General features: G+C 38.2%; 2 protein-coding genes across 2 annotated transcripts; one reads left to right on the plus strand and one right to left on the minus strand.

Annotated features, from left to right (window-relative positions):
• Window positions 1–6,646: 6,646 nt before the first annotated feature.
• On the plus strand, window positions 6,647–9,201 carry LOC115826031 (tumor necrosis factor ligand superfamily member 14-like). Its single transcript, XM_030789711.1, has 3 exons — window positions 6,647–6,830; window positions 8,505–8,573; window positions 8,798–9,201. The coding sequence occupies exons 1-3, from the start codon at window positions 6,647–6,649 to the stop codon at window positions 9,199–9,201; spliced, it is 657 nt and encodes a 218-aa protein (XP_030645571.1).
• A 6,000-nt stretch (window positions 9,202–15,201) lies between these two features.
• Window positions 15,202–19,859, minus strand: fn3krp (fructosamine 3 kinase related protein). The gene is made up of 6 exons (XM_030790185.1): window positions 19,638–19,859; window positions 17,517–17,668; window positions 17,271–17,362; window positions 16,808–16,890; window positions 16,576–16,698; window positions 15,202–16,332 (listed from the first exon to the last, which is right to left on the minus strand). Exons 1-6 carry the CDS (start codon window positions 19,776–19,778, stop codon window positions 15,994–15,996), a joined length of 930 nt encoding a protein of 309 aa, XP_030646045.1. The 5' UTR covers window positions 19,779–19,859; the 3' UTR covers window positions 15,202–15,993.
• Between the last annotated feature and the right edge of the window lie 3,957 nt (window positions 19,860–23,816).

Genomic DNA, 23,816 nt, shown 5'->3' on the forward strand with positions numbered 1-23,816 from the left:
TGTAACAGTCTCTCTGCTACAACAAGCTGATCTAGAAACGTACGACCATCGTGTGCAGATTTTCGTCTTTAATTCAATAAGCCGGTGACCTAGCTTTTCACCCAGAAACAATTACTATTGACTTTCTATGATGACAGTGCTTAGCTGCTTGCTGTTGTGAAGCTCCCGCTGTATCGCGTTATGTTTCAAGTACGGAAAGCCAGTTGCTTACAACACGAAAAACGCGTTTCGAAAACGCTTCGGGTCTGATCGTTACCGCTACTGCTCGCTCTTCAAAGTTAATCATTTAAATTTGGAGAAGTTAAGAGAGGGCAAAGTATGATCTAGGTGTTTCTTCGCGATCGGCGATATAGTAAGACAGGTTCCAAATGCGACTTCTATAAATAATAATAATAATAATAATACAGGTTTATTTAGAGCCAAATATCACTATTTATAGTCTCAAAGTGCTTTATATGTCTATAACAAAGTCAAATCAAATTTATATTATCCATGAGTTAGAGAAAATAGTCTTTAGTCTGGTTTTAAAGGTATGGGGAGAGTTTGCATCCCTTCTTTTTAACGCTTGGAACAACTATTAGTCCAGAATCCTGAGAGCGCAGGGTGCGAGGGGGGTTATAGGATGTAATAAAGTCGGAAAGGTAGGCCGGCACAAGCACTTGTAGAATTTTAAATGTTCATAAGAGGACCTTAAAATCTGCCCTTGCATGAATTGGGAGCCAATGAAGGGAAAGCCAGGACAGGTGTAATGTGGTCAAACTTCCTTGTTAAGGCAGTTTTGGTTGTGTTTTTGATTCGAGTGGCTAGCGAGAGACTCGAGTCAAAAATAACACCAAGGTTTTTAGCAGCAGAGTTTTGAGAGACGATGCAGTTGTCAAAATTTAGGATAAGATCACTAAAAGATGCTTATGCATAGGGGGACAAATGACCAGCATTTCAGTCTTGCCTGCGATAAGCATCAGGAAATTTGAAGACATCCAACCCTTAATAGCACAAAGACACACCTCAAGGTTAGCCAATTAAGAGTGGTCTTTGTGCTGGATAGGTAAGAAAATCTGAGTATTGTCAGCATAACAATGGAAGTTAATGTTGTAACTACGACTTATGTCACCCAAAGGGAGCATGTAAATAGAGAATAGAAGAGGGCCAAGACTGACCCCTGAGGAACACTACAGTTAAGCTCATGGTATTCAGAGGTCACATTATTATAATGGACACACTGCTTTCTCTCAGAGAGATAAGATTTAAACCAAGAGAGCACCAGCCCACCAATGCCAATTTGATTGTCCAGGCGCTTTAACAATATAGTGTGATCGACCGTGTCAAATGCTGCACTCAGATCAAGCAGAATAAGAATAGAAGTAGCACCAGCGTCCATGGCTAATAAAAGATCATTAGTTGCTCTACTAAGCATCGTTTCAGAAGAGTGAAAACACCTGAAGCCTGCCTGAAATATTTCTCTTGAATACAATTTCAGTATACCAAAACTCGGAATGGGGAGGTTATTCCGAGCAAAATACACATACGATTATGATTGAAAACCATGAACTGTTTATTTTATCTGTATGCTTTTTTTGTTCATCCAAATCACAAATCCCTTTGCATATAGTTCAAAGTCCATGAAATCGAGTCTGTACTTGGGACTAAACTGAGTGTTGCATTTCATATTAATGTTTAGATCTAGAATGCAATTTTTTATCAGTATTACCAATAACCATTATTTTTGCTGAGCCATCATATTTCCAGATGTTGTAAATAGTATCTTAGTAATAGTAAAGTAATAGTAATAGTAATAGTAAATCAGAGCAGTAATTAAAGCAGTAATAGTAATAGTAAATTAGTAAATGGTTAATGTAAATATAGCTTTCTATTTGTGATAACTGTCCATTCATACATTACAATGAATATACACTGAAAATGACTTAAGTTTCTTTCATTTTTTAAATTGAAATAGAACAGCACAATGTATGTAATAGGAAATATAAAAAGATAACATGAAATGTATGAAGCGAATATGGACACAGAATGTAACAGAGCCAGGATGCATGAAGCTTTAACAGACCAACGAGCACAGAAAAGACAGAACACAAATGAAGAGACGTACATATCTAAGATTGGAAGTCATCCTCCCCAACTATTTTACACAACCACAAAAAAACAAACCTCCTTCCTCTGTAACACGGTTTGTCCCCCTGAGGACATGAGGTTCAGACTGATGATTTTGTGGTTAGATTAGATTAGATTAGATTAGATTAGATACTTTATTTTCATTGCACATAGTACAAGTACAAGAGAATATAGTTTTGCATCTAAGCAGAAAGTGCAAATAGTACAATAAGGTGCTGATGAGATAATATTTACAGGTGTGATATCCAATTCAATTCAGTTCAGTTTTATTTGAATAGCGCTTTTTACAATCAAAATTGTCTCAAAGCAGCTTTACAGCAGTCAGTGCCTAAACCCCCAGTGAGTGGGCACAAGGCAACAGTGGCAAGGAAAAACTCCCCAATCCAGCGAATAGGAGGAACCAAGACCACGACTAGTAATGTTTCCTCTTTCAAAAGTCACGAGTTAAAGACATGTATGAATTACATAAAAAAAGAAAAAAATCATTACATGCCTGTTTGTCTGGGAGTGATACTCACTGGAGACTGAATGTTTTATTTTGAGAATCTGGAAGATTTTCTCATTTAACTGTGGATGGTTCAATAAGAGGAATAGTTACAGTGGTTCTGACAATGACAAATGATTTTACGCGGAAAGATTCAAGATTCAACATTCAACATTTTATTGTCATACAACTTAGTTTTTAGGAATTTGCCTTAGTGTGCTCATGACGGGACAACAAACAATCACACCATAACACATAACAAGAAATAAAAACACATAACACAGAACCCCCTCCCCATAAAACATTACACACATTTGTGGATGTAAGATGTAAGTGCAAAATAAAATGTCCGGAGTCTAATGCAGTAAGATACGGGGAAAAAAACAGTACGAAACAGTGCATAATAAAAATAAAAAGTAAAAAATAAAAATGGAATAAAATATCAGTTACTTTGAAATACAGTAAAATACAGAATAAAATTAAATACAGTAAGATGTAGTACAAATAAGAATAGGATGCCCAGTGCTTTAAAATACAGTAAAATACTAAATAAATAAAATAAAATATAATAAAATAAAATAAAATTTAGTAGTAGTTAGTGCTTGTGTTCATAAGGTGCTGATGCAGGATTTAGGGGCCATTTAGTAATTTGATGGTTCTGCAGTAAGTACTGTTGAGGAAAGGGGATGTCTTAGTTTTGATGGCTGTGAGTCTTTTCCCTGAGGGGAGAGCTATTAAGAGGGGGTTGGCAGGGTGCGTAGCGCCCTGTAGTAAAAAAAAAAAGTAACAAGAGGAAACAAGGTCGTCAATGTGTTAAAAAGATAATAATAGGTAATAAACAAATTAAGATAGATGCAATGAAATGATAATCATGTTAAAATTAACAAGATATACCATTATAAGTACTGTTTTGATTTTTAAGCAGGGAGCATGTTTTTAATGATACCCCATTGATGAACTCCTTGCCCTGGTCAGTGATGATTTTCCTGACCATGCCGAAAGAGAACATCTTACCTATTCTGGCTGCAGACACTTCACTTGCGCTCTCACATCTGAGGGGCTCAGCGGCAACCCACTCTGTGTACAGGTCTGTCATGGTCATGACGTACTTGTTCCCTCTAGCTGTTTCACGTAGTGGGCCAATGAAATCCACGCCCACTACCTTCCAAGCTTCTTGAACCTGAGGAAATATTTCCTACTAACTTCTTCAGCCACATTTCCCTTTGTTCAGCTAAAGGCATGCAATACCTTGATAGGTCATGTGTCTTGATGAGGTCATTTAAGTGGCGGCGATAGCAACATCTCACCTGAGACAAGAATTTATAACTTGTTAATTTTCTTTCATAGTTACACTTTGAATAATTGTCTTGCAATTACAGAATATCTAAAATCTAAAGTAATATATGATGTCTTGCAAGACTGTCTCTTCTATTATGAACTGATTGCTCTGCATCCCAGCACAACTCAAATCTAAACCATTTCCACAGGAAAAAAGCAATATATGTATATCACATGCTACAGGACAAAGAACAATCATAACTTACCCAGTCAGTCACGTCTTTTATGAGAGCTGACCAGAAGGACCCAGCAATAACCCTGTCTCTAGTGCCTCTAAAACCATGATGGTTGCTGGTTCCAGGGTTATTGTGGCACTCTATAAGGGCAGACCTCTTTTCTTCCTCTGTCAACACTACCAAACGCATGTATCGTTTTTTCGGCCCGATGTAAAACAACCTGTTGTCGACAAAAAAAAAAAAAAAAAGAAGAAAAATAGAGGAGAGAGAGCTTAGTGACCAATAACCTTAACACTAACGACATCAGACGGATTGGATCACAGAGAATTCATTACATGTCCTTACTTATTTTCTTTTCACACGGTGCATTTCCTTTAGCTCCTCAGTGGATAGGTTAGGGTGAAATACACTGTCAGAGAACGCTGATAAAACTCAAAGTCTCTCATTTTTGATGATGCTGCGATGTGGCCAGTACCACGCTGCAATACCGTTAATTAAATAGAACATAATAAAATATTGTAAATCGGGCAGGGGGCGCAGAAATATGATGTAATGTCCTAATTGCAAATTGGGTAGTATCGTAAATTATTCTCGTTACACATACGTGTTGCAGACCGGACTTTTGGACTTTCACACTTCCAGGAAAATTAGGCAGCTGGCAAAGTCGGGCGTCACAGGGGTTGGAGAAGCTGCCTCATCCTTCCATTTCCCATGGTCGTCATAAGACTCCAGAGATATAGACAGTTGTGACGAAACAGCCGGAATTTATGTCCGTTAGCTATTTGACTCTATCCACATAATCCTTATCCAGACCAGTGTCCATGAGGGAGAATAAGATATTTACAGTTTTGGAGTTGGGTCCGTGCACTCTTAAGACCTGTGAGCTTCGTAGCGTTTTCCCCTGTCACCACACAATCATCTTGCCATCTTCTCATCTTGCTCATTGTGATACAGGGAACACACACCCACACACACACACACATTTGTGTCAGTGAGCAGAACAACACTGAGCCAATCAGAGTGCATTTCCTCTGATGTAGATCTGGTATGGGATATGCTGATGACTGTTTTTTTTTTTTTGTTTTTGTTTTTTTTTGTTTTTTTAAGGAAATCACTGTTGTTACTGAAGACCAACCCTGATCCTGCTGACTGAAAATGATGTGTATTTTGGAAGCCTAATAAACATCTATGGATCTCATTACGTACCCCCAATTGTTCAATACCCTGCCAATTTGCAACTGAACTGCAGTGAAACATTCAACCCTACTACATCTACTACATCCTCACAAATTTGTGATACTGGGTCTGTGTAATCATTGAATGAATAGATTAAATATTTTAAAGCATTTTTTTCATCATACATTTTGCTTCGGAAGAACTGAAGTCTGTCTTGAAACAGGTTTGCATTAGCAAAGCACATTTACTATTAGAATGTTAAGAAATATCAAATTTCCCTGAGACATTTCCTTTCCTTTACATTTGCAAAAAAAAAAGAAAGAAAGAAAACAAATTTACTGCTTTCACTTGTGACTGTAACTATTCACTATATTCAACACAAAAAATAAATGAAATGTTCATTAAAAAACTACACAAATGCTCACATCTATCTATCTGTCTATCTATCTATCTATCTATCTATCTATCTATCTATCTATCTATCTATCTATCTATCTATCTATCTATCTATCTATCTATCTATCTGTCTGTCTGTCTGTCTGTCTGTCTCTTTGTTTCAGTCTTGCTTTTAAAGCCGTAAGGTTTGCGTTTGTCGGTCTAATACAGTGCAGCAGTGTGGCAAATGTGTGATTGCAGTGATCACGTTTAGACTGAACAGGAAAGATGCAAAGCTGATGATTAAAAAAAGGAGACAGTAAAAAGTAACAAAAGCTTAATTCTCATGAGGTTTGCCCTCAGGAAACCAAAAAGAAAAAAAAAAAGAAAAGAAACTCGCTAAAGGGCTGTGAAAAAGAAAGAGAGACATAAGTCAGTGGAACTGGCAATAGAGTATATATTTTAGTGACAAATGAGGGGTGGGCTGTGAAGGAGATTGCCTGAGTCGTCTTGTGGTGGGCTTGCAATGCAAAGTGTATGATTACTTGAGCTTTCAGGTGCACACGTGAAGCGCCTTTATGTCTTACTTCTATTTTTTCTAAATACTTTCACAAACTGAACTAAACAGCTGTTCAAAGGGAACAGCAAGAAAAGATATTTCTTTTTTTCTGGAATCAGTGACTGGTGTGTTTAATTTTTTTTTTTTTTTTTTGGACCACATATTTTTTGACGAAAGATTACTTTTTGTTGTAAAACCAGCAGTTGAAACCAATTCATTTTTGCTCCCCCCACAAGTGTGAGACTCTTTCTCTCTCTCTCTATCACGCTGAACTTCAAATCTTCGGGTGCCGCTCTCTCTTCTTGGGAACACCGAATCTGAAATCATATCCGCTTCTGTTATCGCTCTTGCTTTGAAAAGGAGAATTTGCTGGACATGGCTCAGAGTTCTGTGCTATATAGGCCTACCAATATGCATGATGTGGACAGTCAAGCAGTGCCTCCACCGTTGCCCCCTAACTCGGTCCCGCGTCACCGAGGGTCCACAGCTCAGACACTGTTGTATGTGCTGGTAATTCTGGCCCTATGTGGCTTGCTTGTGGAAGGATGTTTCATTTACCATCTTTACAGAAATAACAAAACAACTGAAGAAGTAAGTACCCATGTCTCCTTTCTTTATCTCTCCCGATCACAGCTGTCTTCTGCTACTTACTATGTCCCACTTTTTTTCTCTCTCTCTCATGATCTTTATGTCTCACACACTCTTCTCTTTTAACAGTCTAACATACGTGCTTTAGAGTGATATAGATGGCATGCTGTTCTCCTTTTTTCTGTGTAAACTTGATGTTCTCTCAGCCACAGAGACCTCAGTTCTTTTGCAATACATTGGGTTTTTTTCTGTCTCTAGTGCACAGGAACATTATTTTAACTATCTGTGTCTCTCACTGATGTAGTTCAGGTCTCTGGTTGTTGGTTCCGTTGTACAACAGTTTCCTCATTGTGGGGCAGACATATATGTTGACACATACAAAACACACACAAAAGCTTAACGTATGATTTTTATCTACAGCTTGCATTAACCACTCGAAAAGCATTATCGTGTAACACAACTTGGTAGACATTTATTTATTTGTCTGTTTGTTTTTATTTGTTTGTCTGTTTGTTTGTATGTTTCTTTTTCTATTTCTTTTTTCACCACTGGTATTCACATTTTGCATGACCAATTAGCAGTCCATGTGAAGTTCAGTGATAAATAAAATTTATATTACATATATTTTAAAATAGAGATTCAGCATAAATCACGAAATTTCAAGTTTTGTCTTATGGTGTTCTCTGATGCTAAAGTCAAGGACAGGCCATTCTGAGCAGGAGTTCCATTTCTCATAGACCACTGTTAGCATTCCATGATGTCACATGGAATGAGAGAATGGCAGGAGTATTCTCAGATTCTATCTGTCTGTGACAGGAAGCCCACCTTTACAGAACCACCCGCTCAGCAGTCTGTTGCAAAAGACTGATAAGCAGACCCCGAGACTGAAATGCAATGTGGTTTTACATAGACTAGGGAGAGGAATTAGAGGCAGAGATCTAATTACCAGAAACGTGGCCTAGTTCACCTTCCTGTATCACAGTGAAAAAAAAAACCTCAACCAGTTAGGCTGATATAAACCAGTAAAATGTGCAATGAGGGCAGAGACCTTGTTTATCAGTTGCTTTGCCATCTGAATCTGAATGCAACCTGTAGCAATGATTTCGACAGTGCTGTGTGTGGTGGCATCTAAAGATCGTGTAAAGATACGATGAGATATGACACTTAAAATAAAAGGCATCAGATCAGACAAAGGCATTAAATAGGAATGGATTATGCGGCGTAAATTGGCATATTTATAGAGGCAGTTAAGGACAATCTATGTATGCTTAATTAAGCTTCTGTTTGAAATGAAATTCACCATCTTCACAGCCCTGCAACTGTCCACCTTATTGGATCGCTTTGCTTGTTTAACAGTTGAAAACCTTTATTGATATATTCCCATCATAACCAGTTCTTTCCTTCTCTCCCTATTCAGTTGCAGCCCCTCTCTCAAGTAGACGAACAAGGTATGGGATGCCAGATATTGCACTTTTCATTTTAGGACACTTGTAAAATGAACTGAAGTACCAGTTGGAGCTTTTTTGGACAAATTTGGAATATTTTGGGTGGTTGTGTCAGAAATCATATTATTTCTCACCGTTAGTACAGAATTCTTTTACACCTCTTGTCATAGCATTAAAAATCATACAGACCTTTTAATAAAATTATTTTCTTTAATCAATATTAATTACATCAACAGTACAACACCACAGTATACTGAGACCAAACCCTACTGTGAAACCTCCAAAGCCGATGGCACATCTGTCAGGTGAGGTTCTGGGTGTTTTAATCTTAGACTCAGGTCACCATAGGTAACATGCATTTCTGCAGAAAGGAAAGAGGGTGGTATTTGCTTGTTTGTCTGAAAGTTGACTGAAGTTCATTGTTTGTCTGAAAGTTGAGTCGAGTGTAGATCATGTAGATCATACATTTTGCAAAAGCACTGAACATTTCTTCTCTTTGTGTGTTTTGTTTTTTGTTTTTATTATCAAGCTGGAGTTTACGCTCCTCTTGAAAACGGAGTGATGATATGGGACGATCAAGCACAACCCGTAGTTTATAAGATGGAACACAAGAAAAGGCAGGGACAGCTGATCATTCAGAAAGAAGGCTACTACTCCATCTATGCAAAGGTCTGCTACAGTGAAGATTACCTCATGTTCACACATTCTGTGGTCAAACTCACAAACCGGTACCCGGACGCAGAGCTGGAGCTCCTGCGCTCTCGGACATATGCTGCGTCCACAAGTTACAGGAAACACGGTTTGTCAAACAGTTACCTGGCTGGTGTTTTCCATCTTTTCAAGGACGATATCATTTTTGTTAGAGTGTCAAACCATACTCTGGTCAGACGGACGGATGCTGCGGAGAGCTTCTTTGGTGCATATATGCATTAAGCGGAATCAGGTTTTTTTTTATCTCTTACGTTACCCCTGTACTTAGTAACCTAATTGGCTTAAAACCACTGGTGGTCAGCGTTATTTTAATTTTCCTGGAATACCTACTTTTTGGGTAACTGATTCCTAAATTCTCCAAATTCTCCAAAGAACGCCAAATTCTCTTTCCAAGTCTCGACATGAAGCACAAAGAGTGAAGAGTAAAACATACCAGGATATCTATCTTCTTTAAATAAGCCTCCCTGTAATTAAATATAGCTTTGGGTTTACATATAGAATCTAGAGTCCATGTGAGTTGGCTCCTGCATCACCCCTTAATTTTACACACGTTGACATGGTTCATTAAAGGGTACATTTGAAAATGTTTTTCTGTGTTTAATTTTGACCATTTTACTGTGTCATTGTACTGGGTCAAGTTTCAGGCTCTGCACTGGTGCCATAATGTTTGCCTGCACTAAAAAGTAACACATACTGTGTTCATTTGGAAAAAAAGAATGTTGAATGTTTTTGAATGTTAAAATGTTCAAACATCTTGCAAAATCACAGTGCAACATTTTTGCATTATGGATCAATTCAAAGTTTTTACCATTTTTTATTTGAATTTTTTGTAACCATTTTCTTTTCTGTATCTCACTCATAAACAACCCTTGTCATTGTGAGCGTTCAGATATACTGCAACCTTTTGGTTTGACTTTTACTGTCGGCCACAACCTATGCGCGGTTTCCGGCACGTAAACCGCCTCTGTCTTTGCACGCTGGTGTCCTGTACTGCTCTCCCCAATTTCTGATTCATGCCTCATGTCTTCAGCCTCGGTCTTCCTCTCTGTTCAGTCTTTGTTTAAGACGGTGAAGACCTTATGCTGTGTTGTAAGGATACATTCAAATTCATAAACTGTTGCTTTCCCACCTATTTTTAATTACAAACTGAACTTTTGCTGAATGCAGCTTTGTTGCATTCAGTCTCTTTCCTTTCATCTGAGTGTGGTTCTAAGAAGCATCTTTTTCAGTTCACACATGCTCTTGCCCTGGACCTAATGGTGTGCATGTATATTTGTAAACTGAAGAGGAAATGGGGGTGGGGGGAACAGATGAGCCACAGGTACGCGCGAGAACCTGTTTAGCTGACTCAGATCTCTCTTTCTTTCTCTCTTTGCGATCGAGAACCGTTTGATAACTAGCTTTCTGTACAGTTCCAAAAAAAAAATGCAAGTGATGGCTAAAAAAGAACCATATATATAGACAAATACTTAACAGTGTTAGTATTTTATTTAAGGCATGCTTTAATTTTGTAACTCATAGATTTGCAATACTCATTGTAAAGTCTCTCAAAAAAATCAACAGAGGCATCAGACACAGTGCAGTAGGTGTGACATCATGTAGTATGTAGTATGTAGATCTGTATTTTTGGAATACACTCTGGGGTTTAAGGGTGTTTGAATACACACTGTGGCTTAATGGAGTTAAATATACCTGGGCGCTGGGGTCATATGTATTTTGAGTGAGAGCTGAGACTGACAGAATACAGAATAGGTAAGTTAAAGTTGAATTTATGGTGAGAATTAGGTGACATTTTGATCAGGGAAATCTACCAACCCAACAGTCCCTCCTCGCCAATGTACAGTGTGTGTTTCCATTATTATTATTATTATTGTTATTACTATTATTATTATTACTATGATTATTTTAATTGTATCTAATGTATACAATAACGTATAATTTCAATCTGTTCTATTTGTGACTACATAAGTGTATTCTGCTAAATAATGTGCTAAATGTTGCAATTCCTGATTTTGAAGCTGAATGTCTATGTGCAAAATTCCAATAAAAACATATGCATCTTGAAAGAAAAACTGTTTTGCAGTTATTCTGGAAATAAGCAATGCAGCATAGATTGGTTAACATGCTCTTGGATGTGTGTGTGTGTGTGTGTCTGTGTGCATGAGAGAGAGAGGGAGGGGGGGTGAAAGTAAAAAGAGAAACATGTGAGGAGAAAAAGAAAGAGAGAGAAAGAAAGAGAATTTATATATCCACACGTACACATGAGTCATCGGTCCGACCCTTTGGTCCTGTCAGCTGTTCTGCCTCTGGCCCAGGGTGTCTAAAGAGGCACTGGCAGGCTCCACAGATGGACTGTAACAATGTGATACAAGAACCATGTTTGGAGACGACAGCTTATGGATGTGATCTGGGAAGATAAAGGTAATTCTAACACGTATCAAATCTTGATCAGCTGCTGTTAAATGACGACACATGCACAAAAAGACAGCCCACATAGTTCCTGATATTGAGCCATTGTCTTTCTATGTAAATACAGGTTGAGTATCCTTTATCGGAAATGCCTGGGACCAGAAGTGTTTCAGATTTTGGATTTTTTTGGATTTTGGAAAATCGTTGTGCATCGCTTAACGACAGGAATGCATTCATAGAAATGTGTTGTTAGGCAATTTCGTTGTTGTGGAAACATCATAGAGTGTACTTACACAAACCAAGATGGTATAGCCTACTATACACCAGGGATGTGTGGTCAGGGGAGGACAAGGGATCTGTCATACTCCAATGAAAATAGCTGTTATGAAAAGTAATAATAATAATAATAACAATAATAATAATAATTTGCGGAGCTCGGCTGCAAATACAGGGAGAGACAAGAGGTGTGGCAGTGACGAGCTCAGCCTCCCCTCTGATTGTGCAAGCCCTCAGAAACTGGGTGGAGTGCGGGCAATAAGCGCATGCCTGTTACCATCTCTCTGTATGTCACCAATGTAATGTTTGTAGACCCCGTCATTACATGTCCTCACATTCCATAGTCTAGGTAACTTATTTCACATATGTGTATAAAGATTTAGGATCGCTGGTCTTGGCATAAAACTGCAATGAAAAAGCACCAGGTGAGGCAGCTATCACATCTGCCTCACTGAGGGGGGCGTGTCTTGAGCCCACGTAATTGCTAATAGGTGATGCAAGCTCTCCCTCTCCCTTAGCATGCCAAAGTTTTTGTCCAGAAGGATAGGTGAATGGACATTTAAAAGTAAAAAGTAAAAATTCTGAGATTTCGAGAATAAAGCTGTAAGACACATAATGCCATTTGTTAATTTAATTGTATTTTGAGTTCATTTAAATGCCAGCCTCTATTTTGTACTAATGATTTGTGGATGAGGACTTTTATTTTGACAACTGTAGAGCTTGGTATGAGGCTGATGATGCGGCGCTGGGCACAGGTGCTGTGTATCTTTGACTTTGGAGCAACACACGGTTTTACCTTGAATTCGTCGTGAGCGTAATCTAACTCAAATTGATACCCGGCTTTGGTGTAGCTATATTTGTAAATAGTTTCAGTAAAAAATTTGACGATAATCCATGACTCCAATATTTGAACAAGAAAACGCACGACACGACACATCAGGAGTAAAAGACGGTTGTTATTAGACATTCAACGACTGCAGCCTACAAAAGTCGTAATTTAAGGAGAATAAAGTCGTTAATTAAGGAGAGTAAACTCGTTATTTAACTAGAACAATAAAACCCATACTTTTTAGGAAACTATATTACCAGCAATCAACAAAAAGGGCGAGCCCGAGTCAGCTTTTGGCAATTGCTGTTTCAAGATCCAAGAACTTTGTCATTGTGCAAGCACAACGTCGTGCCGTGCCACACACATCAAAGTCGTGATATGATAATATGGCGCTGATGTGCCAAAAGGTTAAGTAGGCTATTTAATCATTTGCAAAACCTATACTAAAGTATAATTCACAAGATGCTCCACGTTCCTCATTTTAACGCAGGCGACAGGTTGCTCCTCTGATATTTCCCCTCTAAACACGTGGCCTAAAATTACGACTTTATTCTCTTTAAATAACGATTTTATTCATAACGACACAGGTCTCGTTACATAACGACTTCATTTCTCGAAATCTGATTTTTTTTTTAATGTGGCCCTAATGCTCCGTCGTAGAATAGTGGAACTGTATTGGCAAATAAAACGTGAATTGAATAAGTAACTTAGGCCCTGTCCACACTAACCCGAGTAAATTTGAAAGCGTATAATTATTTCTCCGTTTAGCCTTGCCACACTAAAACAGTGTTTTCCGCCGACGTAAACTATACTTTTCGAAAACGCTCTCCGAGATTAATAAATTTGTCTAAGGGGACTAACTAAGGAGACTGCATCATATGTAGTCGAAGTAGCCTGTGTGAACACAAAGGTAATGCTAACTTGTCGAGTTTAGCAAGATGAGTGATGGGATGGTTAGGTAGATTTGTATAGATAAACAAATGTTACAGAATAAATGCAGATAGGTTATGACAAGTTTTGACTGTTTGCCATGCCAGGTATCCAAGTGCGGTTGCCGACATGCAATTTCCCAAATCAACAAAATACATTGCACAGCCAGTGCAAGTTTCGCCCCGCTAAACATTATCACGTTAAGTACCCTATCTTGCGATCTAGACATAAATTAAATTAGTGGGACGGAGTGACATCATAATGGTGAGTCACACATTAATCCTAAAACAATGTGGATTGGGCTGGCTATCAGTTCCATCGTTTACGCGCGAGAACTAAAGAAAGAAATATACCTACCTGCACAAATCAACGAGACTGAACATTAGACGCGAGCAAGGTTACCGCTGCAAAGTTCTCTCTCCGTTTCTTGGCATAATGTGGACGGTGTTGATTAACGTAGATATTCTGAGAGCCGAAGTGAGAGCAAGTGCCTATAGTGACTATACGTCCCATGTATATATCGGAAATGACAGAGCGAGGAAGATAATTTAAATGATCCAAAAATCATTTACATTCACATACCCACGATGAGTGGAAACCCATGACTAAGACATGCATTTGGAGATAGATAAGTTTTCTGAATGTTCCCTCCCGTTGTCCGTTAGTGGGGCAGTTTAAGACGAAGACCGTTTAAATCAGGAAGAGATTTTCCAGTCATTACCAATACAGGTGCAGTGGGATTAAGGGGAAAGGTGAACACGGAGATACACCGTTGTCAGTAGGTACCGCATGTGGGAATTGTATTTGTTTCTTTGCCTGTACTGGCAGTATTGGTTTCCCGGCACCATTGCGTTTGAAAGCGACCGTATGACGTAGAAGTAGGCGCATGTCATCGCGCAAAATGTTATTTTATACAGGTTGAGCATCCTTAATCTGAGAATCCAAAATCCCAGATGAAAATGAAGTATATTTTACTGTACTAAAATGTACTTTAATATCAGCATGTACATTTCTAGCACATTATTAGTTTGTGTGCTAATATAAGTGCGCCTATATATATATATATATATATATATATATATATATATATATATATATATAAAATCAAATGTGCTAATTACAAGTACATTTCTACCTCAACAATACTTCAGTGTACTTAACATAGGTACACTAATTTGCATTAATACTCAAACTGACAGGGCCTGGAGTTGGTCCCCGGGCGCCGGCAAAGGTGGCTGCCCACTGCTCTGAGCTCAATGTGTGTGTGTGTGTGTGTGTGTGTGTGTGTGTGTGTGTGCGCGCGCGCGCTCACTGCTGTGGGGATGGGTTAAATCCAGAAGCTCCATTTCACTGCCTGTGTGTCTGTCTGTATTCAGATAAAGTAGGCAATAATATCCCAAAAATATATAGAAATGTTTTATTAGTGCTAGGGTGACCATATTTTAGTTCTCAAAAAAGAGGGGGGGGGGGGGGGGGGGCTATTCTACTTCCATGCTGCCGTTTTACGTAGCTGTTTGGGAAAAAACGCTCCGTTGCTGCAGCAGGTAGGAGAAAAGTAAACTCGCTATCGACCTCTAAATTAGCATAGGGTACAGCAGAATGTCTGAACCCACTGAAAAACAGCGAAAGCTCTCGCCAACCAAATCACCATTCTGGAAAAGTTCATTTTCAAGAAAAATAAAACGTATATTCAGCTAATACGGCTAACAACACACTACAAAAGAAAAAAGCAGGAAACAGTTCAAAATAATTCTAGGCAAAAGCTTTATTTTTGCATTTATTTTCTTCGTTTGCAGAGATTAAGATTTGTTCGTTAGTGCAAAAACCACGAGGGTCAGTATTCTATTATCTTAAGACTGTAATGAGAAGAACCATTCCACTGTTCTGTTTTTTTTTTCCCACAACAATCAATATGATTCAGTGGTGAAATCAAAAATTAAATAAAAGTCAATCTTATAAATAATAATTAAAACGTATAAGTAACGTGTGCATGCCACATACCAGTGAACTGTGTTACTGTTTGAGCGAGTCCACTGACACATCACTATAGGCCCTTGCAGCAATAAAACACATGGAATGTTAATTTGTACATAACACGGATGAATAGTCGAAATAAAACATTGTTTCTTGGTAAAACCAATTTTTCTTTACGCTGCTTAAGGTTTCAGAGGATCATTCATCGTAACTGTAGTATAACATCAATGTTTAAGTCATTTTGAGGGTCTGTTTGTTTATTTTTCTTCGTATTTGGTATATGGCAGAGCAAAACTACTAGCTTCTCTCAAAGATCCTCTTCTTTATATTTCACTTAAAGGCACCAGGCATACACACGCTGGAATATTATATTTTAACAATGATGATGTTTTTTTATTTATTTCTGTAACTGAGCAAAACTTTAAGGTTAAGCATTTAACACTGCAACTCTACAGAATCCTAACACAGCATTCGCATCCAAGCCAGTATCAGGAAAAGATGGGAATGGTACCTTTGAGGAAACATAAAATTTCACTCCCATCACTTCTGTCTGTCTCTCCAATATAAGACAAGAGTAGGTCCGTAAAGAAACGAACCTATTTCACAAGATCCTTCATGATACGCAATGAAGAGCCTCTGTAGCCAGTACCGAAGTGGTTCCAGTGATTAAGGAAATGGAACAGCTGGTACAGCTTTTGCCTTTTTTCAAAACCGGGGGTCTTGGGGATCTTTTTGTGGTAGGCATTGTAGAAAGTGCCCCCAAATCCACCAAACATTCCCGCAATCCCCAGCTCAAACTCTGAATGGCCGTAGAATGAGGCGGGGTCAAAAACGATTGGGCCGTCGGAGCACTCTGCAATGTTACCCCCCCACAGGTCCCCATGCAGTAGGGCTGGCACCACCTCAACGTCCGCGAAGAGCTGAGGGATCTTCAGCTAAACAGGTTAAACATGACAGAAAGAGTAAACACAAAGATAATGTGGAGAACAGCTAGATGGCACACTTACACAGCACAAAAACACAGAGAGGATTTTAAAATGTTTTCTGAGATCTCTGCTCCAACCTTGAAAGTCCGATAACATTTGTGCTGCTCTTCATTAAAAGGTCGAAGCTTTTGACTTTTTTTTTTTTTCCAGAGAAACTGTTGGTTTTACCGCAGTAGAATTGTTGATGTTTACCTGCAGTTGGGACCATAATTCCCTGACTTCTCTGTCACCATATGACTCTTCCACTAAGCTGAGTTGGTGTTGGAGCCTTTGCTGAGAGAAAAACTTCACCCAGTCATCTTGCCAATCATTCACCTGGATCAAGTAGACAGAGATATAAAGCATGTGAAGGAAAGACTCTAAGTACAATTTATTATTTTTGGTCACTCCTGTGTCATATATTTAATGCTGGGTGAGACAATACCTGGGGTATGTAACCACAGCATGTAATCACGTGGAAACCAAACTTATCAATGACGGGCGTAGCTGTCTGGCCAGATCCTTTGCCTGCAGAGATGAAGGGTACAATAATTACAGAAGGTTACAGGATAACAAAGATCACAGCAATAAACCACCATAATGAGTAATGAGCATTCACATACTAGCTTTGACATGGACAGCTTATGCATACACAAGCTTTTTACACCAACCTTACATAAACAGTCCTATTTTATCAGCTGAAATTTCCAAGAGGTCTCTGACTAATAAAATCAGGTGTTAGTTAGATGAAAACATACATAGTAAACAATACAAGCATGACAGGCTTGACAGGTGCTTCAGACGTATAATACTCTTTACAAAAATATCACAATCTTAAATATTCATGTTAAACAGCTAGTACAATGGATGTTTTACTTGGCCACTCATAAATGATGATGATTAGATACCAATACTCTGCTCCTCTCTGTTTTGTTTATCCATCTGTCTCTTGTTGTAAAGATGCAGGTCTGCTAAACGTTCTCCAAGTTCTGCAGCATACCTTAAAAACAGAACTATTTCAATTAGAACAAATTAAGAGAACTAAAAAGGGTGCACAAGAACACTGCTCACTATAATCATTTAATGGAGTCTAATTATGCACGACTTCATTTTAAATGTAATGTGTTTTAGTTATTAAACAAATGGAGACGTACTTAGTAAGACTCCTCATATCCACATGTTCCATGACGAATACTGCTCCGCCAAAGTCCAGATCAATAACCTTCATAGGTTTCGGTACTCTGACTGTGTTGGTGGATACGATTGCTTCCAAACTGGCCATCTCCCCGTCAAACATCTGCCTGGCCTTTTAAAGTCAAAAGGTTGGATATATGTTAGCTACGTAATATCAAAAATAAGAGACTGATCATAGTATACATAGTATAGAAATTTGAGCAGGAGACCACTTCAAATTTGTCTAAAAAAATTCTCACAACATATCTAAGATGTTTCATTCGTAGATAAACGGCAAAAGCGTCTAATAGTGTATGAAACTGCCAAAAGGCGTTGAAATGTCCGACTCACAAATAAGTAACAATACGGTGGCTGCTTAAAGATAAAACAGTAAATCTTGACAACTTGTGTAAATCACAAAATATCTATTATGAGAGGCGCATGAATTTCTTCCGTGTACAAGGTCCATGAATAAATCTAACGCACGCCAGTTTTCCATGGTCCGTACTCCGTACGCGTCTTCCCACCTGACGCCCTGTCTACTTTCCCACGTAGTTTCCAAGTTGTTCACGCATCGGGCACATTAGGCTGCTTTTCTTCTCGACATATTTCTTAAACAAAACTGATCCCAAACGGGTCAAAGACGTAAAATACGACACAGCATACAATCTACCCATTTGGACGAACACGACAAACCGAAGAATAAAATAGAACAATGATACTATCATGTTCTAAAAGATGACGACAAGACCACAGCTGGTGTATAACGACATGCAAAGGTACTTTGTTTATGACTGACACATGACTTTGTGTGATTATACTGTCCCCTAACTCTTGTCTTATAGGCTATGTAGGCTTTCCCTAATCAGTGGAGGTGTTGAAGATGCAAGCGGTTCCCAGCCGCTTACAGTGTTGCAGGTGTGAGCTTTCACAAATTCGCATGTGTAGCGTGTAATTTTGCGCACATGGAGCAAGTTCGAATCGTTGTCTATTCAGATTTCCAACCACACTTGTTCTCTTTACAGTCAAGTTTTTTGCAAGGGACGTGGATGTGATGAAGTTGTGCGTGGGCGCTTATGTACGTTGGCATACGGAAAGCATCACAAGTTTCATGAGCACACTGTCATACAACGGTCAACCAAAACGTCTCGTCAAATTTATCCCACCTAATCATCTTTCAATGTCCTTGTCAGACCCACCGCTATGTTATTGCGAATCCAAATTCTGCTGCATCTCCGGTTACTGTCTGAACATTGGCAAATTTACTTTGTTTTACCGTTATGTAACGCCAGGTTATACCAGAATCGCTTCTCTCCTTAGGTGAGCTACACAAAATTTCCATTTTTATATTAAAAAATGAAAGCCCCACAGCTCTTTGTTCGCACTGATAATACTAATTATGCAAATTCAGTTCATAACACAACACAGTAATTTGCAGTTTTGTGAGGGTTCTGGAGGTGGGAAATAGAGTAGTTCTTAGATTTTTAACAGCGATAATAGGAATGGCTCTCCCTGTTACCTTCTTTTGAACTGCGATCTCTGAGTAAGCAAGGTAGCTACCTAAATACAAACTGGAATAGTTTAGTGATAGAAAGGAACTTTTACAGGACCTTCAGTATTTTAAATAAGCGACACGACCACCGGTCTGCAGTTTGCTAGTTCTAGTATTGATGTTAATTAGGTCTGTGAGCCCACTTGAATGAAACCAGTATAAAATTTCTACAGATTCTTATAATATAGCATAGCATTAAGAGTAGAGGCTGGAAATCGTCTCTGTCATAGCCTGTTTGTCATCTTCATCTTCTCACCTACGACGCTGACTAGTCTGGGTAAAATGGGCTCTTTGAATGAGATTCTGACTGAATGACAGAAGCCATAACAGGGCGTTTGAATCTGGGCCCAGGAAGGTTTAATACTGATTTGACTGTTTATGCGGAGGCTCTTTTGGTGTCGCAGACTTGAATTTTCAGTTTGAATGACAAGCAAGTCGAGTCTGTCACTAAATTCTTGAGGCGCAAAACAATTTGCAAACAAATACTTGCAAATAAGTGAACAGAATTTGCATGTTAAAGCTACACTGTGGATGAAGAGGATGGAAAAACCTGACTCTTGTGGTTAATCTTCACGAAAACTCTCCCGTTATCAGTATCGTAACTTTGGCCTTCACTGATGCATCCACCGCCAGCATGTCCGGTGGCTTTCAGCATGGAAGTTCCCAACTCCTTTTTTAACAACGCCTCCATTATTAATTTACAGCACGCACGTACAGTTTTATCCCAAAGCCCAAGAGCAGGGAATTCGCTCGCTGTCTGATGAAACCTATACCAGTTCAACAGACTGCACTTCTTTACCCATGCTCTAACAATAACATCCGGTAACCACCTGCGACATTCAAAATAAGAGTCGAAACTCGGAGCCCTCGCCCCAGCGGTCCGGAGAGCTACCGGTAGAACTTTCTCTTCGCTGCCGTTTTTAGCGGAGTTCTTGGAGTGGTTTTCTCCTGCCTAACGGCAACCGGAACCATTAGCCTACAGCTGTCGGATCAGCGTTTTCAGAGCAAAATCTACAAAGTTACTATTGGATTTACTAAAAGATCGATCAAGCATTGTGAAATTTTCCCCTCGTAAATAATTATGCGTGGTTTATGCCAAAATACGTTTATGCAAAATTGAGCGTTTTTATGTGTGCTCTCAATAGTATCCTCTGAATTACAGACTTAATGATATTTAAATCTAATATGCATTTTTAATTTACACCCCCCCCATCTATATACACAATGTGACAGAAGACTGTCAGATGTACTTGCTGATCACTCACATCCGAAAATAATTTTTGCAGAATTGCTCACATGTACTCTCCAATGGCTTTGGCTTTGCTGTGATGATTGACTCTTTGTGTGACATCTTTTTTGACATACTTCACCTTAGGCTAATTTTCATAATTAAAACCCTACAAAAAAAAAAATATATATATATATATATATATATGGATAGATAGATAGATAGATAGATAGATAGATAGATAGATAGATAGATAGATAGATAGATAGATAGATAGACTCTCACAGTAACAAGTACAACATACTTAATCCTTTTACCACTGAAATATAATTTATTTTATGCACTCAAAGTTTTAGCACAAGTGAAAGAGGCCATGGAATTACTCATCCTTCACTCCATCTTCTCAGTTGCTTTCACAGCAGTGGAGGCTGTTTCATTCTTCCATGGTTAAAGTCATAAAATAACTTGTCTGCAAATATATAAAATTGTCTCAAGATCAAGAAAAGCACCTTTGTCATGTCCTAAGGAGGAGCAGAATCTCTGTTCTATGCTGAAGGTACTTTAGTGCATGGAACCACACTCTCTTGCTTTTTTCTTATTCTGATTATTCTGGGGTTTTGTATGGGATTTTTTCCCCCGGATTTTTTTTATCACTCATTTTGTGAGTTTTTTTATGCTTTGACATATTTTTTATGCACTCAGTTTTTATGCTTTGACACATTCCCTGAAATGATACTTGATTTTTCCAAAGGCTACAAACACAAATCAAAGGAAGCACAATTCACTGGCTCAACCACAGACTTCTCAGACAAAATCAAACTCAAAAATGTCATCTTCCATCTCAGTGAACTGTTACCATCAGCTGGCACACAAAGCCATCAGATACAAGCACACTATTGATCAGTCATTTCATCCTCCTGCAACCAATTCAAAACATCACAATAAAAGGTATTAATGAGGTTTTATTTTCCGAATTCAACTGAAACAAATAAAAATAAAATATAATTTCACACTATACAAATGAAAGAAGATGTGTGTGTGTGTGTGTTTAGGACATTGGTGTGTAGGGTTTGCGAAACCGGTTTATCAGTGGTGTAATATGTGCATTAAGGTGAGTATTGCTTGCAGATATGGTCACTGGATCATTGTTTTGTTTGTCATTCTAATAGCTTTGAAATATTTATTCATAGAACTAGTTTCAGTGCGTCAGTAATCATGAAAAATTGTACAGTTGAGATAAAGCAAATAAAATTTGAATGTATGTTTGTGTGTGTGTGTGTGTGTGTGTGTGTGTGTGTGCATATGTGTATGTATATGTTTGTTTTGATGATTGATCTAAGCATTCTAGATAAGGAGGAGAGGGGTAAGAGAGGGGGGCAGAGAGATTCTGAATCATTTGAAATGGCTTTTTTGTTAACAAAAGTAACGGCAGCTATACATAGTAATAAAAACAAATGCCAATCATACCTCTGGTTAACCTCAAATGAACTCCATTGTCCAAGAGCCATTATAACCCAACAGTATGGCTTAATTGCAGTGTGATTTCTATCTTAGTTGAATAACTATAGGATTGTTATTATCTTTTATTCCTGTTGTCAAATTTATTGTTTGAAATAGGACTATGGTTCTGAATTACTATTTTTTTTTTCAAAGAAAGCTATCAGAGACACAGATGACCTTTGATCCTCCCTCCCACTCCCCCCCCCCCATTTCTCTCTCTCCCTCTGTCTGTTTGACTACCTCAGCCTCTGAGCGCTTTAGATGGAAATAAGAATTTTTCCGTACCACTGATCAGTGAACTAGCACAGATACAGCTTTCATATTCAAATCACCTCAAGATACCCCTCGTCCATACGTATTAAGAATTTAAAAATTAAAGTTCCCAGTTTAAAGTTTAGGGTTTACAGTATAGTTTATTTCAAGTCTCCGACTAGGCTAATGATACTGGTCATTTCTATTGATATATGATTGTTTTCAGGTGATGCTAACCATATTGAACAGCTGCAAAAGTCCCTTTATGTTTCTATCAAAGAAATAAAGCCTCTTTTTTTAAACTAAACATGCGAATTGCTCTCTCTCTCTCTCTCTCTCTCTCTCTCTCTCTTTCTGTGTGTGTGTGTGTGTGTGTGTGTTTAAAGGAGCATTTTGCTTTAGCACTGAGTTCTGATATGCATCACGTCACACCTGCTCATGAGGTCTGTAGGCATTCAGATCTGGCATGGTTAAATATTTACCACCTCTACGCTTGGAAAAGGGATCCGTCTTAGCAAATACATTGTAGAATTAGTAGTGGTCTGGCTACTTAAGAAGAAAAGAACACAGCCAAGAAGGAAAAAAAACCCAACAGAAAACATGTTATGATCCTAAATTTGATCCTATCTGTCAAATAAAAGGTATTAACAAAATGAGTTAATGCAATGTGCCAATGTTTATTAATGTAACATGTTTTACATTATCAATGTAAGTCACCATGAACTGAAGTAGGTGGTAATTCTCCTCAAACAATACTGGAGATATAATAATTTCCTCAAGAAAAAAAAAAAATCCTATGGTGTTCATGTGTTCAGTGTATAAAAGCATAAAAGAGTATATTATGTTATAAACAGTATCATAAATTGAGTAAAGTCCTGGATAGCACACATTACTTTTGGCTGATAAAAGGTATTGATCATTGCTACTGTTGCCACGTGTTGGTCTATTAAATGCTGGTCAAATTTTAAAGATTCAAAGTTGAGTTAACATTACCAGTGGGTGTGGAAGCAGACAATGGGAATGTTGACATATGGAAGTTCACCTTAGACTGAGAATATACTTCAGTATAGTTCAGATATGGGCTTGCCGCCTAGCCTTTGAGATTCTAGAGCTGTCGTAGGTTCATACAGGTAAGCGGTGACTATACTGCTAATCCACTGAACATATCCCTTAACATATTTTCGTAGAACAAAATCTTATTTAACGTGTAATATTACAGTATTTAAATATTGTTTCGTCCTTTGCCATGAATTTTGAGCTCATGGTTGTTTGATGTAAACTGTTTAAAATGTTGTTTTGTCTCATCTGGACTTTCAGTGTCTAGATTAAACAGGAAACATTAGAGAAGGCTAATTTCAATAGTAAATACATTCAGTAAGCTATAGATCAAACAGTACACCCACAGCGTATGACGGTGTTCATATCACGATGTTATTTATCTGTCTAGTTTCTGAGATTTGTTTAGATAAAATCATGTGAGAAATGATGAACTTGCGCTGGCATCTGCTCTTCTCATCTCATTAGTAGCACATGTTCCCTCCAGAGACCAACTCATGCATTTAGGTGAAATGTCTATTAGAGTAGATTGAATTCATTAACTATTCAAAAGTATTTGCTTAAATGCTTTGAATCCTGTAATTATTATAGTATTGTCTGTGTTCACTCTTTGCCACAATTTTTCACAAACAGTAGTCTAAATTACCTCTGTAATCTGTGTATGCTTTTTCCTCAGCACATGTATGGAATACG

Source organism: Chanos chanos, chromosome 13, assembly GCF_902362185.1.
Source record: "Chanos chanos chromosome 13, fChaCha1.1, whole genome shotgun sequence".
Lineage (NCBI taxonomy): Eukaryota > Metazoa > Chordata > Actinopteri > Gonorynchiformes > Chanidae > Chanos > Chanos chanos.

Coding starts and splice junctions, on each gene's coding strand:
- fn3krp (XM_030790185.1), bottom strand. CDS start 19,778: ATGGAGGCGTTGTTAAAAAAGGAGTTGGGAACTTCCATGCTGAAAGCC. Junction 16,891..17,270: donor CAGAGAGGAGCAGAGTATTG/GTATCTAATCAT, acceptor TCATCTCTGCAG/GCAAAGGATCTGGCCAGACA. Junction 16,333..16,575: donor AATTATGGTCCCAACTGCAG/GTAAACATCAAC, acceptor TAACCTGTTTAG/CTGAAGATCCCTCAGCTCTT.
- LOC115826031 (XM_030789711.1), top strand. CDS start 6,647: ATGCATGATGTGGACAGTCAAGCAGTGCCTCCACCGTTGCCCCCTAAC. Junction 6,831..8,504: donor CAAAACAACTGAAGAAGTAA/GTACCCATGTCT, acceptor TTACATCAACAG/TACAACACCACAGTATACTG. Junction 8,574..8,797: donor GCCGATGGCACATCTGTCAG/GTGAGGTTCTGG, acceptor TTTATTATCAAG/CTGGAGTTTACGCTCCTCTT.